General features: G+C 40.9%; 1 protein-coding gene across 1 annotated transcript in view; it reads right to left on the bottom strand.

Annotated features, from left to right (window-relative positions):
• Positions 1-364: 364 nt before the first annotated feature.
• The window catches only part of ANO2 (anoctamin 2), a 1,660,301-nt gene continuing 1,647,142 nt past the window's right edge, over positions 365-13,523 (bottom strand). Inside the window, exon 25 of the mRNA XM_086939055.1 lies at positions 365-1,508. Within this exon, the coding sequence (XP_086795181.1) occupies positions 1,227-1,508 (282 nt within the window). The 3' untranslated portion in view covers positions 365-1,226. The remainder of the gene's footprint in view (positions 1,509-13,523) is intronic.

Genomic DNA, 13,523 nt, shown 5'->3' with positions numbered 1-13,523 from the left:
TAATAGACGAGAATAACAGTTGCTATACTTTGGTAGCCAAACGTGTAGTGCTTGTTAATAGCCCTAATACCTTATGGAATAATAGGTCATAAAGCCGTCTACGAAAACAATAGAATATAGACACAATGCAATGAAATATGATAATGAAACATGCCCTAGACCTGATTGGCTTTCTAAGAGGGTTCATCTAAGCATTGGTGCAAAATTAGCAATGATCATTTTCCTAATATAGTTTACCGTCTCTTAATTTACGGTGACCAATGACGATTCGTGGCACACATGATGTTTGAAAGAAATAAAATTTACTTTCATCTTTAACAAGACATTATCGTTCACTCTTGCAAATTAGAAAGGTCAGTTACAGTTTGCTAGTGTATACTTGATACATTCTGTTCAGAGTTGCCTCACATTCAAAATGGATTTTGAGATGATGCAACACCTCAACTACAGATAATATAAAATCACCCCTGAGTTTTATTTTGCTAAATATACATTCACAACAATTCACAGGAGCACCCAAGTCGAAATCATATTATGATAACACATTTTTGAGTGATCTGGTTATGTTTTGTTCTTCTGGCTGTGATGAATTATGTTGCTTCAATAATAGAAAGTCATTTTATTTATTTTTTTACAAAGATTGTTTTACTTTTATCCATAACAGAAAAATATGTTTTAGATGCATTTAAGTAAAAGCCTAACCAGTTACTGAATGAATTGCTTCTTATTTTTCCAAAAATAGAGTTCAACTTGATAACGTCTTACTTTAAAAGCACAGTAGCAGGCTTTATGTAATGTGCAATGTATAGGAACCTCTTGCCATTCCAGTATAATATATTTTCGCCCAAGTTCTGCAGCGAGCGTGGCTAGTTCTATATAACTTTACCTCTTTCAGATACATACGCTTGTGGTCATGCTACGCCTCTGATGCATTTACCCATGTTTCTGCTAAGCATACAAGGTTATGATCTGCAGAAGAAAGTGCAAAGTCTTCCTTATCCTTCACCTGTGCAATCTGTAGTTTGCACTGGATAAGACTGAAAATAATATATAGCTCAGCTAAAATGTTTAGGAGAACCATACCACCTCATCTTCAGAGAAGCAGTCTTTTTTCCATCTCTAGTAAGCAATTGTTAATTGCCCATCTGCCCTCTTGCTCTCTCGAGACTCAAGCAGATCTGAAGAATTTCATCTTTCTGCAGTTCATTCAACAGTGTCCTCGGGGTTCACACATCGGTGTGGTGGGAACTAAAGGAAGTGAAGCTACCCCGCTGACTGCGATTGAATTGGCAGAAGCTCGCTGCTCTGCTTCTACGGCCCTTGTTCTCTGCTTTGCCATTTTGATTGTCTCGCATTATAAATTTCTCTATCAACTGAAGCTTCTCGTGCTCTTCTTTCAAGAAAATGTTGACAAGCAGGGTTTTTTCCCGTTTGATTTGTTCACTTATATCCTTTGGAATGTCAGGAATCAACCAATCGACCACCAAACTGAGGAACAACACCAGATTCTGCAAAGACAGAAGCAATAAACAGAGCTTATTTACTAGGTTTCATTGCAAGGGAGGTCAACAAGAAAAAATGGTATGGTTTATGTTTCCGAATTCTGGTACTGCAGGATCCAATAAATAAACATATCATAAACCGACACTTAATATATGTATGGTTTAATAAGAAACAATCTCCACAAGCCTGTCTATTTAGGAACCTTTTTTGACTTAATATGAAGTGGGTCCCCCTTCTTTCCATGTAAAATAACCTGAGACGTAGGATGGAGTCAAGCCCCTCCATATGCTTTTTGAAATAACGGATTCCCTTCTGGGAGCAGTTCCCCGTCCAGTAAAGTATTATGATAGAAGCGTTGCACTGTATATATCTAGGCAACAACTAATATCCAGCAAGGGCATGTCCCACTGTAATGACGTCCAGTCCATCCAGATTCTAATGTGGTGCAATATGAGAACTTCAGAGAATAATATATTTCAAGATGGTACAGTTACATCCTGTGGCGCTGGGAAGGACACCCCTTAATGCAGGATGAAAACCTTGTAATGTAAGTACTCTGTTGCACCTAAAATTTTTCTGTACAAGGCGGACGTCCCATTACAGAACAATTAAGTAGTTGTTAACCCCTTTGGCGCTTATGACAAGCTCAGCTCATCATGAGGCACAGTGGAGCTGTGCTCATGACGATCTGAGCTTGTCATAACTGCCGCGGAATGCCCAAGCGGGGCTAATTAGCCTCCTGTGGGGGCGTTCCATGGGAGTGGGCGGAGTCGAGATGAGCTCAGCTCGTCATGAGCGCAGCTCCACTGTGCAGCATGACCAGCTGGGCTCGTCACGAGCACCGCGGCGCTGTGCGTGGCCCCCTTGCCCCCGCACCGCGGGGGAATTAGCTCTGCGTGGAATGGGTTAATCAGAATGGCATGTGAATAACAGCCAGAGTGAAAATTTTGCAGTACAGGTGGGTACTGCGGGACGAGTCAGCAAACCGGCTGACTTGTCCCACAACACCCGCCTGTACTGCAATATTTTTACTCTGGCTGTTATTTACCTGCCATTCTCATTAACAACTACTGAGTTGTTCGGTAATGGGACGTCCGCCTTGTCCAGATTAATTTTAGGTGCAACAGAGTACTTACATTACAAGATTTTCATCCTGCATTAAGGGGTGTCCTTCACAGCGCCACGGGATGTAAGTGTACCATCCTGAAAGATATTATTCTCCAAAGTTCTCATATTGACCCACATTAGAATCTGGCTGGACTAGACGTTATTACAGTGAGACATGCCCTAGCTGGATATTATTTGATTCCGAGATATATACAGTGCAACACTTCTAACATAATACTTTCCTGGACGGGGAACTGCTCCCAGAAGGGAATCTGTTATTTCAAAAAGCATATGGAGGGGCTTGACTCCATCCTAATCTAGTGCCCTGAAAAAGTCCTGTATAAGGACGAAAGGTGTCGGCTGTTCGTTGTGTTAAATGCAGTGTTTTATCCGGAATGAAAATGAAATAATAATAAAAAAAGAAAAAAGAAAATACTGAAGAATTCTCTGTTCTCTGGATATGGACAATTGATTTGTTTGTGTTGATAAAGTGCTTTGTGTGGTGCACCTTTGCTTCTTTTGTAAATTGTCAAGTCACTGTTGGGAACAAGTACTGTGATGGTGGGTACTAAACAGTGTGCACACAGCTCCCACCCAATAAAGTGGGGACGTTATCCTTAGAGTACAAAAATTGGGTAGGTGCTGGTAGCTAGAAAGCTCCGCTGTCAGTGCTTTTTGTTTGCTGAACCTGAGACTTACTCAACTTTATTAAATACAACAGTTGAAGTCATCTCATAAAAAGCAAAACAGTAGTTATTTTGATCATATTAACATCTGTGTAGCAATACTTCTGAAGAATGGCCAGCAATGTAGTTTTTCCAAATGTTATCATAAATGAATGTAGACCTAATATATTATGAAGAGATGAAGACATGCATGTCTGTGTAATAAACATTTTTAAATTATTATTTTGCCTCTTCTGCATATTTCCTTTCTATTGTGCACGTATTATTACTTTTATTTTTATACAATTAAATTCTTAAACAGGTTATTAAACATATGTAAACATATTAAATGGATCCCAAAACACTTGGCTCTCTAAGGAACAATGTTAGTGACTTTGAAGTACTATCTCTTTATGGAATTGAATAACTATCTGTTGATAATTGAAGTCCACCTCAAATAACAAGGACACTTACTTGTAAGGTCCAGAGAAACGTCTCAATAATTTGAATATGAGTTCAACCCCTGAAAGCTATGGCACAGTGCAGGCAGGCAGGCTTTACTTAAAGAAAATATGTAAAGCATTTAGAAGTAACAAAATAGGTAAAGTAACAAATACAGCATAGTAGAAATTGCACTCAATTTATAAAATGGAGAAGGATTGCTCCAATATGACAAATATCCAATAGGGGAACTGGAGCTATGGATTTTAGAAGATTTAAATTAAAATAGCATGAAGAATAACTAAGTTCCAATAGTAGTATATAATTGAGTATACCAGGACCTGGGTGGGATTTCAAGTTGACAGCCATGGAGCGCAGGTTGATTACACAAACGAGGTTCGTCCTGGTTGGAGATTTCACAAAGGAACTTAGTCTCTGAAATGGAAGTTGAAATCCTCAAGTGGGGGCTAGGTTGAAGGCTCTACCTATGAAAATCCTCTCAAAGTTGGTTAGCAGTTGAACGAGTTCCCAGTAAGCTGTTAGTTTTGGTAGGAAAAGCTCACACCAAGGGAATTCCTTGTGTCAGCTGGATGCTCCTGGCACCTTTGACTAGTCAAGATTTCTATGCATGGAATGTATTTTCTTCAGAGCTCTGAAACCTCAAGGGAACAAAAGGAGCACACTCTATCCAACAATCAGTTCCACAAGACTGGATACCTTCATTCCAAGAGTCAGCTGAAACTCATTTAACACTAAGGAAAATCTCCAAGCATAAAGAAACCTCTTTTTTCAGTCCACAGCTTCAGGGAAATGGCCTTTTGAATCTTGTTTTGCCTTTTATCTACAAAGGAGGTCAGCCAACTGACCCTGGGAGTACATTTCTTTCTCCAGGGTACAAATGGGAGCGGGCCCAGTCCTTCAGGCCTCTTCACAGGTCCCAATCAGCAGGTGCAGTACTTTTCTGTTCTTCTACTGGCCTAGATAGAGTTCTTAGGAGGATTCCTTGGGGTGCCACATTAATTATTGACACCAGATGGTGAGTGTGGGGTGAATACTAGAACATCTATTACAAATAGGGTAAGGTTCCCAGGAGAAACCCTACCTAGTTTTGCAGCTTTCCTGTTTGCTCTTCAGTAAAATAAATCTCACTGTGCAGTTTACTCCTAAAATGCAAATTGCAGGACCCCTTCTACCTTGTTCAGAGCTGGTGTGACTACTCAAAGGTGTAGTTAGGGAAATGAGCTCTCTGTTTGGTGCGAGCCTGGCCGGGGGGGGGGGGGGGGTCAAAGGGTTGCCTTCTCCAGGCTTTACCTCACATTTACTTGTGAAACAACAGTCCCCTTGTTATGTCAAATAAGTTCCTGGGGTGACCCTAACTTGTCCACCTGCAAGGGAAATCAAAAGAGCTCCCAACACCTAGGCCATTGTACCTGTACTCTGGGTACAGTTTTCACTCCTCATTAAGGCTAAGTACTGGCTCGGCAACTGCTGGAGAGAGAATGCATATTATCTTTCAGATGCTCCAGGCAGGGAAAGTGTAACTTTCTAAAATTCAGTTTCCTAAATAATTATTAAAAATCTAACCTTTCAATTAGAACTATTTTTTTATAAATATTCAAAATAGTGGTCCAATAATTTTTGTAGGTAATCCAAAACTCAATATAACAGAATTAATACTTTAATATGTACTCTAGTTTTTCTATGAGACAACCAGAACCTTCTACCTTAAAAATAGTGTTTGGAGCCTTGTCTCTGTAGGAAGGTCCTCCCTCTCCTTCCCATGGAAGCCAGAAAAGTGGCAGTTCAGGGCCTCATTCAGTCCCGGTTGGACTCAAACAACGCCCTGTATGTAGGGGCCCCCGAGATGTCCATGAGAAAACTACAGGTGGTCCAGAACAGTGCAGCCCGCGTCCTGCTACAGATCCCAAGGACACAGTCTGCTAAACCCGCACTAAGCAGCCTACACTGGCTCCCAGTGAAACAGAGAGTGGCTTTCAAGGCACTATGCATTGCGCACCGAGCCTACTGGAAGTCAGGCCCAGCGCTCACTAACAATCTGATCACTCAATACCACCCCAACAGAACCCTCCGGTCCTCGGAGGCCTTTCTGGCCGTAGTCCCAAGAGTAAGGAGAGCCAGAACTGGAGGAAGGTCATTCTCCGTAAATGCCGCAAAGATGTGGAACACACTCCCGCTGCAAATCAGGTCCAATTCCAACCTACTGTCATTTCGAAAACAATTGAAGACTTATCTATTTGCTAGGCCCATCTAATCTCATTCTCCGCTGCCCCCCCTAGCTCTGCTCTCTGCATTCTAGCGCTTGGACGCCCGTCGGGCAGCAACCGCGCTTTATAAATTACAATACAATACAATACAATACATGGTAACATGTCCCACATTTAAATTTGCACCCTATCTTGTGGGCTACAGGGCATACATATGTCTTGCTTAATGATATTTAAGAGGGAGGTTTTCCCTGTCAAAAGCGGTTATTTTGAGAGGTCAACCTGCAGGGTTTAACTGCAACAAACAGACTACACTGGTAGACCTGAAGCTATCTTTTCTCTATCACAATAATGGATGGCACAGTAAGTACTACAGTCCACATATTAGCTCAAAACAAAGGAATATTGGTCCTCATTGGATAGCAATATGGGGCTGGGAAGAAAACCCTCTATTTACTCTATCTCACATAAGTCTTTAAAGGGCCAAGAACACACACAATCGAAAACTCCAGCAGCTGTTCATCAAATAATTACTTTGTTCCAAACTTCTGAGCCCTCTGACCCTAATTGTTTGCTGATGGATGGTTTAAAAGCTGTTTCAGTTAGTGACAGCTATGTTAACCGCATTATATAACAACATTTTGGTTTAAAGTGTTGCCTGCATCCTGAAAATGCCCCTTCTTACAGCCCATCTATAAAAATCTCCATAGGGATCCTATCAGCTATCAACTGAATGCTTGTTTAGATGCTGCTGATAAGTTATTTTAAAGACATTAAAATCATCTGCAATTGTTCAGCATTTATTGGATGCCACACAAATGTGTTTTAGGAGAAACTGCCCTATTTGAACAGACTCTGCAATATCTTCAGGCACAGTTGCACGAAGAAAGATGGATGCAAATAAAATTAACAAATTGATTGGGGGTTTCGCCAAGTCCTAACATATGAAACAGCCGTAAAAAGAATGAGTCTTGGTCTAAATCCTATTTTATTCTTCTACGTTTATATAATGTAGATGTAACAGAAAGTGTGATGAAACAAATGCAAAGAAAAGGCGCTCCTGAGAAGGATAAGAAGTACACCTAGACAGGGAATTACATTAATGTAAATATTCTAGGGCTACTTCACAACAGTCTCTCAAAACATGTGTATATAAAAACCAATAGTGACACTAATGATTAGAAAAATATAAAAATATATTTATTGAATTATACATGATCTTATTTGTGCATACAAAACATATATTATGAAAAAATTGAAAAAATAAAAAACATAAGTCCTACAGAGACTAACACATAACCAACATTCTAACACCATTCGTTCTTGACACACACATACTACATTCAGCAGATCATATTGATGTATACGATCTTCCTAACATTATCTAATGTAATTCACAGTTGATGTAGCAAATACATGGTGGATTAATGAACATAAAGCTCTTTTTAGGTGGTTTCCAAATAAAGACTCTACGCGCGTTTCGACAGCCAAGCTGCCTTCATCAGGAGTTCCACCATCGAATGTTGTACTCAGATTAGTTGGGCACAATCCATATATAGGATATAAAAGGATAACAACTGTCCACAGGTATGTATTACAGAAACAAGGAAGAAGGATACCGTGTGGATCAAAGCGTAGATGATCCAATACTTGAACAGATGCATCAATGATAGTAAAAATATGGTCAATGCTGCAACTTCATATAGGGGGCTGGCCCTCAAACGATTCCAAGAAAGGCCATAACCGGCATATCTCAGTAACGCTGCTTCTATCCGATCACAAGTGCCATGTATGCCAAATCTTGTTGGTTGAAAGGGAGGGACCATGTTTGTGAATGATTCCGTTAGACAGGATGAGCTGCTGGTCCTTGCTACATCTTGTGAAGAGACGCAGTGAAAAGGATTAATGCGGCGGGCAGCTATTCAATCCTCATGGGTTGCCTTCAACTGGTAGTAGCGAAGCCTAACGACCCCAGAAAGTGTGATATCCTTCTTCGTGCAATTGGTCTGCTAAAGTAAATCAACCATGTTACATGACCATCATCATGAGAATAGAATTTGCCAAAGGCCATCATCATGCCAATTGGTCACCAGAATAGGATGTTAACATGATTTATTAATAAAACCTGATTTAATAATGAAGTCTACATTCAACGGGTTGAGTGTTACGGTTTCCAGTGTGTTTTTAGATAGGAACTTAAATTGAAAAAGCAGTTAATGGATGTTGATCAAAGATGTTTAGGAGTTATATGTCTGATGTTAATTTATATGTATGGAGAACAGGCTATTGGTGAAGCACTATTCATATTCAGAAGCTAAAATAAATCTCATACTATTATATGGTGTTTCACTGGCTTCAGGTCTGATGAATTTGAGATTAAATTTCACATGTATCAAAGCAATGCATAGATTATTGAACCTACAGAATGTCACTCTTAAATTACAAATCTAATTTTTACTGGGCTTAGTAATGATATCCGTTCTGTTAGACACACAGCGTTTATGTTTCCTAAAACAATGTGCTAGTGCTCAAAACAATAAATTAAAACTAGATAACATTCTCTGGGTTTCCATCAATGGATCCACTAGTAGCTATACTTCAGGCTTTCTAGAGCACTGAGAGTTGTTTATTTGAGAAAAGAATTACAGTATATAAAAGCCGAAATTAGACAATTAATGAAAAGACAATTAAATAATCCTCTGTTCAGAGCATATCTCATTAATTTTGTTAAGAAGAAAAACAAGAGCTATGTAATTGACATGTTCTGCCCGAGGAGACTGCTTCATATTCATTTCATTGAAAGCACAATAGTTAATATTCGATTTGTTAGATTAAGACTGTTAATTGAGCGGCCAACTACGCCACGCTCGGGTAGTTTGTGCTACTTCATGCTACGCGAATTGCACGTAGCACAGTGAAAAAACGCGTAGGGTAGTGTAGTTAATTAGGAGGCATGTCCAGTCCGCAGAATAAAGTATTTAGAAGGAGGACATTCCATCCTATTTTAAATCACTTTCTTGTTCGTTGCACTATTTCTTCTTACTTTACCATCAAAAGATCAGTCATCATGGATGGTTTGTGTATTTGGTGGACCAAATCCGGATACAACAATAAGGTGCGGAGCTGAGTGTCCCACTGATCAGGGGGCCAGCCTCATTTGCACATGGGTTTGGCCAAATGATAGGAATGATCATTGAGTCTAATTTGATGGAAACCCTTTACAATCTGTTGTGGATTAATCAGCCATTTTGCGAATAATCGATGATGTACCGGTCTCCTCTATGCATGTAGTGTTAGCCTTTTTTCCTTCTCTATCCTTATTAATACGCTATGTGTGTGCGATAAAGATATTTTGAGATTTTTTTGACTCAGTATCGACAGTGTAGCCTCTCAATTTGGCTGTTAGACCCCCTGTGTTTCGTGTGTTATACAATTATTGTAATTTAACAGGATTTAGGAAAGATCAGTCAGCTATATCTATAGGCTATAATGGGGCGACAAATATTGGTATTAGGAACATTTCTGGAACTAGTGGCTTCAAAACTGAAGTGAGTTTAACTTGCTCAAATATTGCAAAAGAAAGTTTGTGAGTTGTGCATTGGGTAGTGTATGCTGCGTAATTTTTTTATTTTTTTTAAAATATATGTTTCGGAGCTATGACTGACTGTTCTTTTTATAGCAGCATGGAGTGTATTGAAACTAGATATGTGTTTGAATGGTGTGCTATATTTTAATGCATTGTGATATGATATTATTATACATGATAAGCAAGTGAGCAATGTATTGCCCAATATCTACTCATGCAGGGTAATGCACAACAATAGGCTCTTTCACATTTGGGTATTTGGGCCATAAAATGTTACTTGATACAATCTTCCAGTTACCTTAACAATTATTAAAATAAGAATTATTGGGATAAAAAGAAATAATCTAAATAATCAATCAATGAAATCATCTGGAAGCAGGAGACAGGAAAGTTGCTGGTGCATGCACTATTATGTGCATGAGAAGCACTCCTACAACTAGCACTGACCAAGTATAAAACTCTTCTAATAAAAGAAAAAAATAACTATTACACACAGCGAATTGAATCAGGTGAAAACTCCACCAAGGAGTTATTCCATGTAGTAACCAAGCTTATCTCTCTTCTCAGTAACAATGCTGCTGCTCACTGCAAACAGTTTTGTGACACCCTGGCTCACAATTTTAGGGAAAAAGTAAATCAAATTTTCCAGAAATTTGAAAACTCTTCTGAGCTGGATATTAAAGACTGAACCATTCCTACAAAACTCTCCTATGCTCCTTTCATTTAATTCTTACCTATCTCCCCTGACCTAGTAGAAAAAATTCTTAACAGTTCTAAATCGGGCTCTCCACTAGACCCGTGACATGCAGAACACACAAGCTAGCACCTGAGGTGAAAGCAAATAATCTCTCTTCCATCTTCAACTCCATGTTCTCCACTGGAGTTTTTCCATCTATATGGAAAAAAGCCTCTATCTTCCTTTTAATAAAAAAAACCTATCCTGAATCCAGTAGACCCCAACAATTATTGCCCCATTTCCCGCCTTCCTCTCCCAGCACAAATCGTGGAGAAAATACTGAATATTGATCAACAACAAGAGAGATAGGGAGAGTCACGAACACTCTTAGTCCCCAAACTATATTAGACAACAACAACAAAAGAGTGTTCCTGTTCTGATTTGAATGGAAAGGATGCACAGAGCACAAGGAACCAACAAAGCCCATTTGGTTTTTTAAGAAAGCCCTCACTCACCGACCTGGTCGGTGACTTGCTTCATCATCGGGCCCCACCGGGTGTGACCGAATGCCACCCCGGTGTGCTGCGACGCCAGAGTTACTGCGGAGCTGGTCTTGTGAGGGTGGGAGGGCTATGTGAAAGATTATGTGGATAGTGTGAAGTGGTGAATTCAAATTGCCTTGTATGTATCAAAAATTCTTTTAATCAGAGATCATCAAGGACAAGGTTAAAAAAATGTGATGGTAAGTAAGGCCAACTAATTGGATGGTCTACTACCACTAGCATTAAGTGACAACGTGAATGGTCAACATGAACATGTTTCAGCCGGTGTGGTATAATTAACCTGGCATTCGTCAGGACCTAGAGTGTAAACCTCGGCGGTATGGGCACTCTAAGGCCCACCCAACCAGAGGACTTGAAAGTGAAAAAAGTCTGTGAAGTGCAAAAAACGAGGGGGCATCACCACCCGAGGGCAGGACGCACACAGCCTCAAGTCTCTAAATTTTAGAGACAAAAAGTAAAAAGCACCTGTGGGAAATGAAAAAGATACAGAAAACCATAAAAAAAAGACAAACAAACAATTAGAATTTTTGTCGTTTTAGGCTAGCCAATTCAAGCCAGTTACTTGTGCTCAAGGTGCCAGGGTGCACAACTCATACCTAATAGCAGAGGTGCGTGGCTCTGCCAGTGGCTGAGACTAAATGGTAGGTAGTATAGCCTTAAACAGTGAAGAGACACTCTCATGGTAGATTGCCAATTGCAAGATCTATCTGTGCGAGTGCGCAGGGAGGGAAATAAGTGAAAAAGGAGGCGAATGGCAGTGAGGACATTCAGACACAACTAAATCACTCTGCGATCAATGGGCCAAATGGCCAGTGACCATTCAGCACAAAAGAGAACGAAAGGGGTGAGAGAGGTAAGTTCTCACTTCACAAGGGATGAAAATCCACCCCATAGCCCGCGGGAGGGAGGGGACGGCGCATTTGGCACATCCTGAAATGAAAGCAAAAATGGGAAAGAAAAGGGACAAACACTGTCAGCAAGCAGCGTTAGTACTTAGCTCAAATGGTCCTTTGCAGCCAGGGTGGTACTCACGCCCACGGCGCCTGTCTCCTGTAGGTACACCTAATCAGCCCTCGGAACCGGGTCTCGCCGATCCGGGCTTGAGGAATATGGGCGGTTTTATGAGCCTCAGATGAATGTTGCCGCGTCCGCTCTTCCGGGATAGGAAGCGTGCATTGTGCGCATGCGTGAGAATAACAGAAAAGGAATAGAACGTGAACCGCTTTGGGTAGGGGATACTCACTTCCGTGTGGGAAGGACTACCTATTGCGCATGCGTGCCGGTTCGACTGTCACAGTAGAGGCAGCCGGACTTGGAATTTATGTATGGTACGCATGCGCGGAAGTATGACCAATGCGGAATGATGTAAACAATCTACAGCTTATCGTGGTGCGCATCGGAAGCAGAATTAACCATATGAGTATCAGGTGAATAAGGAGGGACAGACACAGCACATGGGAAAGAGTTAAACTCAAAAGAGATAGAGATATCCCAGGCAAAATACCCATCTCTGATTTAGCGTGAGTAATAGGTAGTGGAGGTAAATCCTCATCTTTAGGTTGATTTATTCTGGACAGCTGATTGTGGGGCAGTCTACACCCACAGACAACAGGAGTTTACGGAACAGCAACGAGTCAGGAGATAGTAGGTTTACTTGAGGACAGAGCCCCAAGGTATATCGTCATTAAGGCCATTTACATGAGTGCCCAGGCGGTATACCCAACGCTGTTCCTTTTCAAACAGTCTTTCTGCAATGTTGGTGCCCCCAGGGATTTGTTCGATCACCGTCCATCTCAGATCATTGGTAGTATGATTAGTTTGTAAAAAATGGTCACTCATTTTTGTCGTCGATTTCCTGCACCTGATATTACTCCTATGCTCACATATCCGTTGTTTGATTTTTCTAGTCGTCATCCCCACGTACCGGAGGGAGCAGGGGCATGTGACAAGGTAAACAACATTTATGGAGTTGCAGTTAGTGTGTGCTTTTTGCCACCATGTTTTCCCGGGTTCAAGGGTCAGAGATTTGGTGGGGGTTGTCAGGTGGCAGACGGAACAGTTCGAGCAAGGGAAGTGGCCTGTGACTTTCGGTAGGTTCCATGCATCCGTGACACTCCTCAAGGGGGTCGCTGGTAGTTCTTTGGGTCTTGTGTGTACCAGGGCATCTTTGAGGCTGTGTCCTTTCTTGAAAGAAAACAGAGGTTTTTGCCAATCCTTCTTGGTACTTGTGATGATTTTCCAATTTTTATTTATTGATTTTTTCATTAGATTGGATAATGCACTATAGGTGGTTACACAAGTCAGGGGAGTTTCCATCGTTGTTTTAGTGATTGGTTCAAGGAGGGCTTCCCGTGGTTGGTTCCGTGCCCGTTTAAAACCTTTATTGAGAAGGTGACTTGGGTAACCTCTTTGTGCCAGCTTGGCCGTTAGATCAGTTGATTGACGTTTGAATTCATCTATATTGCTACAGTTCCGGCGGATGCGTAAATATTGTCCATAAAGGAGGTTCTCCCTTAACGGACGAGGATGGAAGCTGGAGAACTGTAGTAGGTTGTTTTTAGCTGTGGCTTTATAGTGGGTCTTGGTAGTCAGAGTTGTCCCACTATTCATAATTACCACATCAAGAAACACCACCTCCGTGGTGCTCACTGTATGGGTAAATTTCAAATATCTGTTGATGGTGTTAATCCAGCAGAGGAATTCCATTAGACGTTCCATGCTTCCCTTCCAGATGAGCAGCACGTCGTCTATGTACCG

The sequence above is a fragment of the Lissotriton vulgaris genome, chromosome 1_1 (assembly GCF_964263255.1).
Source record: "Lissotriton vulgaris chromosome 1_1, aLisVul1.2, whole genome shotgun sequence".
Taxonomy (NCBI): Eukaryota; Metazoa; Chordata; class Amphibia; order Caudata; family Salamandridae; genus Lissotriton; species Lissotriton vulgaris.
This window is presented reverse-complemented; position numbering and strand designations above follow the sequence as displayed.